The sequence below is a fragment of the Cariama cristata genome, unplaced genomic scaffold (assembly GCF_000690535.1).
Source record: "Cariama cristata isolate BGI_N322 unplaced genomic scaffold, ASM69053v1 scaffold26370, whole genome shotgun sequence".
NCBI classification, from domain to species: Eukaryota; Metazoa; Chordata; class Aves; order Cariamiformes; family Cariamidae; genus Cariama; species Cariama cristata.
In genome coordinates, this window is record NW_009595641.1 from 1,148 (window position 1) to 5,618 (window position 4,471).

The window sequence follows — 4,471 nt, forward strand, 5'->3', positions numbered from 1 at the left end:
ATGGCCCTCTATTACAGGTAAAATGCAGGGAGCAGGTCTTCGCTGAAGAGGATGATGAGTTGAAAGAGGTGGGCTGCACCTGAGCAGAGCTGGAGCAGCCAGGTCTGAGGGCTGCTCAGGCTCAGGAGGATGAGTGCTCACAGCCTGGGGAACTGGGCTCGAGGCAACGCTGAGCCAGGCACAATGCAGACTGTGCCAGGACTGGGAGACGCAGCTGGGTACAGCTGACATCAGCCCTGGGGATTCACTGAATTGGCACAGCCTCAGCCCCTCCTGCCTCCAGGATGCTGGTTTTGGGACATGTTCAGAGCCGGGGTGGGTGGGCCTGGTCTGGAAGGGGTGCTGCACCCCTCTGCCGTCCTCCACCCTGCTGAGAGCCCCTTGGGTCTCCTTTGTAGATGGGCTCTTTGTGACGGACTACTTCACCCGCACACCACGCAAGCTCAGCCCCTTCCGCTCCTTTGCCAGCATTGAGCTCTTCCACTTCCACATCCCTGAGGACACAGTCATCGCCGTCTGGAACCTCATCACCTTCAAGGAGCAGGGTGGCACCTTCGGGGACCAATGCCCAGACCGTAGCATCACCGTGTGAGTAAGCAGCTGCTCTGCCTGCCGCTGCTGTCCCCTGCCTGGACTTGCCCTGGACCCTGCCTGCTTTTGTCTGCTTCTTGCTCGCATGTGCCCATGTACATACATGTATACGCATGCACACATACAGAGGAGAACTCAGGCATGCACATTCATATGCGGATATACACAAGTGCACAGATGCGTGCATACACGTGCATATATGCACATACATGCACACACATTCACATGCATGCTCACTCTCTATGATTCATCTTCCCAGGACCGTTGCAGGCTCCCCTCTTGTGTGCATCTCATATATGAACAGTTTTTCCTGAACAGCAACCCAAGGAAGCTCACAGTCTCCAGCAAGGTCCCAGCTTACAGATGGCTTCCCATGATGTCTTTGAGCTTCCTAATAGCACGGACATACATGCACACACATTCACATGCATGCTCACTCTCTATGATTCATCTTCCCAGGACCGTTGCAGGCTCCCCTCTTGTGTGCATCTCATATATGAACAGTTTTTCCTGAACAGCAACCCAAGGAAGCTCACAGTCTCCAGCAAGGTCCCAGCTTACAGATGGCTTCCCATGATGTCTTTGAGCTTCCTAATAGCACGGAGGACAGAGCCCCACCTGCACCCTGCTAACTGCTCTCTGTCTCGCAGGTATTTCCGCTCAGGGGCTCCCTCCGTCATTAACCCGCTGCACACACACTTCCCCAGGGACACGGCTGTCCCTGGCTCCTTTGCACTGACCCTCACCTGGACCCTGCCCAACCGCACCACAGGGGTGTTCAATGTCACCAGCCCACTGCCCGGGGACTGGTTCCTGGCTGCCCACCTGCCCAAAGATGAGGGCAAGATCTCCGTCAAGGTGAAGGGCTTGGTGGGGACCATGGGATGGCAGGGCTCGCTGCAGGGCTCTGCTGGAGTCTGACTGTTCTGGGCTGGCAGTGCCTGGGGCAGGTGTCCCAACTGGGGACAGTGCCCCATGCCCCCTGCCCCATACTGACTGTCCTGCTGGTACAGGGTCTCTATGAGGAGTGCCAGTATCTCTTCCAGCCACAGCTCATCGTGCAGCGCCTGGTGAACATTGCTGTGCTGTACCCTGGTCACGTCACCGAGCAGAGCATGGCCCCCCACAACCGCTCCTGCCTCTACAAGTGAGTGTGAGAGGGTCTCCTATGGAGGGGGCATCCCCAGGGTGGGGAGCTGAGGGTGCCTCATCCCGTTGGCTTGCCTCCCCAGCTCCATTGATCCATGCTGAGGGGCAGGACCTGACACTGCCGTCCCACAGGGTGTTTGTGCCCAGCTACACGTCACGAGTGCTGGTGGAGGTGCTGCAGTGCCGTGGGGCCGAGGACTGCCCACTCTGGCTGCGTGTGCGGGCCAAGGCTCCCCCCCTGCACAACTCTACGGCGCTGGACTGCCGGGAGCACGCTCCCTGCCAGCTGGTGCTGGACCTGCCCTTCTGGCAGCACTGGTACTACGTGCTGGTGGAGAAACACCCTGGGGTGCCGGGCACAATCTCCTTCCAGGTCATCGTGCACCTCACAGGTGAGGATGCATGGGCAGGTATGGGTGGGGGGCATAGTCTTGATTCTGCTTGGGTGACTGGTAGGGGGTTAAGGGTGCCTGCAGGATCTGGCCCCAGCTGGGTGCAGGGATATACCCAGCTCTGCTGGGATGGGGACACTGGGAGGGGTTGGGGCTGGGTTGCAGATGGAGGTGAGCGGTGGGTAAGAAGGGGAGGTGGGAACTAAGAGGGGGGTGGAGGAGCTGTGCGGTGCCCAGGCTGATGGCTCTGCCCCCCAGACTGCTCCCGACCCAGCCTGGCCCGGCCACCCTTCCTGCCCTCCAGTGCTTCCATGAACATGCCCCACTCCTTCGGCTCTGCGGGCGGGCTGGCGCTGGGGGACAGTCCTCCGCCCGCCAGCCCCAATGGCACGCAGAACCCAGTCCCCATCGCCTCGCCTGCTGACGAGCGATGCTGGCCGATCCGTCCCACGCTGCGCAATGAGCTAGACACCTTCTCCGTCCACTTCTACATCTTCTTCGGGCCCAACGTGTCAGTGCCCCCCGACCGCCCTGCTGTCTTCGTTATCAACCTCCTACCGGTGCTGGACAGTGGTGGGGTGCTCAACCTGGAGCTGCGGCTCAACGTGGTGAGGTGGCCACGGTGCACCTTGGACGGTGCAGGGCAGCTGGGGCAGGTTCGGGCTGCGAGATGGGTGATGTCAAGGCTGCAGCAGGGCAAGGAACAGGATTTGGGGTGCTCTTGGGTCATGGGCAATGGTTTGGGAGGTCTTGGGTGACAGAGTACAGATTAGGGTGCTCCAAGGACAGGATAATGGTCTGGATTTGGGGTATTCTTGACTGATGAGCAGTGGGTTAGGGCACTGCTAGGTGGTGTGCCATGATCCAGGTGCTGTCAGAGCAGGGGACATCCCCGGCACTGGTTTAGGGCCACCTCCTCTTCTGCCATCAGAGCTCCCTGTGTGGTGAGAACGTGACAGTGTTTGGGTGTCTGAACCATGAAGTCCCACTGACGTCCAGTGACAACACCTCGGTCACCTGCGAGACAGGTAAGCTGGGCTGTGCGCATCTGTCCTGCCACGGCTGCGGGGGTCTCACCCCCCTACATGTCTGGTGAGAGACTGGGTGGGAGACAGCAGAGACTGTGGGGGCATCTAGCCCTGGAGCCTGGCACAGGGTGCTCTGTCCCTGTCCCAGCTTTGCCCAGGGGAAGGGGCTGTCCCCTGCCCTGCTCACCCAGAGCTCTCCCCACCTACAGAGTCCCTGGCAGGCTTCCTGCTCTCCGTCAATGCCACGGCCAGCCTCAGCCGCCTGCGGATCCCCTACCCCCAGACGGGCAGCTGGTACCTGAGCCTACGCTCACTTTGTGCCACAGAACACGGGTAAGAGCCCTGGCATGTCCCCTCCCTGCCCACCTAGGGGGGATGTCCCCACCATGGTCTGCATCCATGTGTGTTGTGGGTCCGTGGGTTTGCCTGTCCCCTGCGCTGCGTGTCACCGCTCACGTGTGTGCATGTGGCTTCGTGGGCTGTGTGTCACCATGTGAGTGCCTGCGTGGGCACCGATGGCTCTATCTCGTGCCTGCCTGACCATCTGTGGGTCCCTGCGGCTCTTCCCTCTGTCTCGTGGTTTGGAAGCGCCTGTCAGCTTGCGAACGCCGTGCATCTGTTGGTGCCTGCCCATCTCCACGGCACTGCCCATCTGCACCCGTGCCCGGGAGGGGACCAGGCTGTCACTGCGAGGACAGGGCTTGGCTGTGCACATGAGGGGGCAGCTCTGGCCAGGCTCCTGTGTCCCTGCTCTGCTCAGCATCTCCAGGAACCAGTACTGTGTTTGTGGCTCTGCTCCTGGCCTATGTGCCTGCCTGAGAGCCCTGCGGAGGAGAGGGGCTGTTGTGTCTGTGTGTCTGTACGTGCGAGAGTCCATGTGGGGCTCTGTGCTGTTCAGACGGTGCTGTGCTCACGTTCGGTCCACACATGCAGACAGCACTGGGTGTTTGGTGCATGCGTATGGATGATGCTGCATGCACATTTGGTGCATGCATGCAGACAGCACCGCATGCATGTTTGGGTGTACACATGCAAACACCTCGTCTGCGTGTTCAGGTTTGTGCAAGCAGACAGGGCTGCGTGTGTTCTGCCTGCACATGTGTGTGGTCTTGCCTGTGTGAGCACGTGCAAGGACAGCAGACACGTGTGCAGATGTGCCCTGTGCGCGCTTTGTGCATGCTGGGGTGCCTGTGTGTGCACAGGCAGCAGCTGGTGCGTGCTGTTGGGACGTGGGCCTGTCTGTGCTCCTGTGTGCTGGAGCTGCTGAGGTGCTGTGTATGCCCAGAGCTGTGTGCATGGGAAACATGGGGC

General features: G+C 60.3%; 1 protein-coding gene across 1 annotated transcript in view; it reads left to right on the top strand.

The window, feature by feature from the left end:
- Positions 1-398: 398 nt before the first annotated feature.
- Positions 399-4,471, top strand: part of TMEM8B (transmembrane protein 8B) — a gene marked incomplete at its 5' end in the record, with an annotated part of 6,084 nt that continues 2,011 nt past the window's right edge. The window contains 7 exons of the mRNA XM_009702919.1: positions 399-588; positions 1,242-1,449; positions 1,605-1,738; positions 1,873-2,132; positions 2,391-2,740; positions 3,064-3,160; positions 3,370-3,493. Of these exons, the coding sequence (XP_009701221.1) occupies positions 399-588; positions 1,242-1,449; positions 1,605-1,738; positions 1,873-2,132; positions 2,391-2,740; positions 3,064-3,160; positions 3,370-3,493 (1,363 nt within the window). The remainder of the gene's footprint in view (positions 589-1,241; positions 1,450-1,604; positions 1,739-1,872; positions 2,133-2,390; positions 2,741-3,063; positions 3,161-3,369; positions 3,494-4,471) is intronic.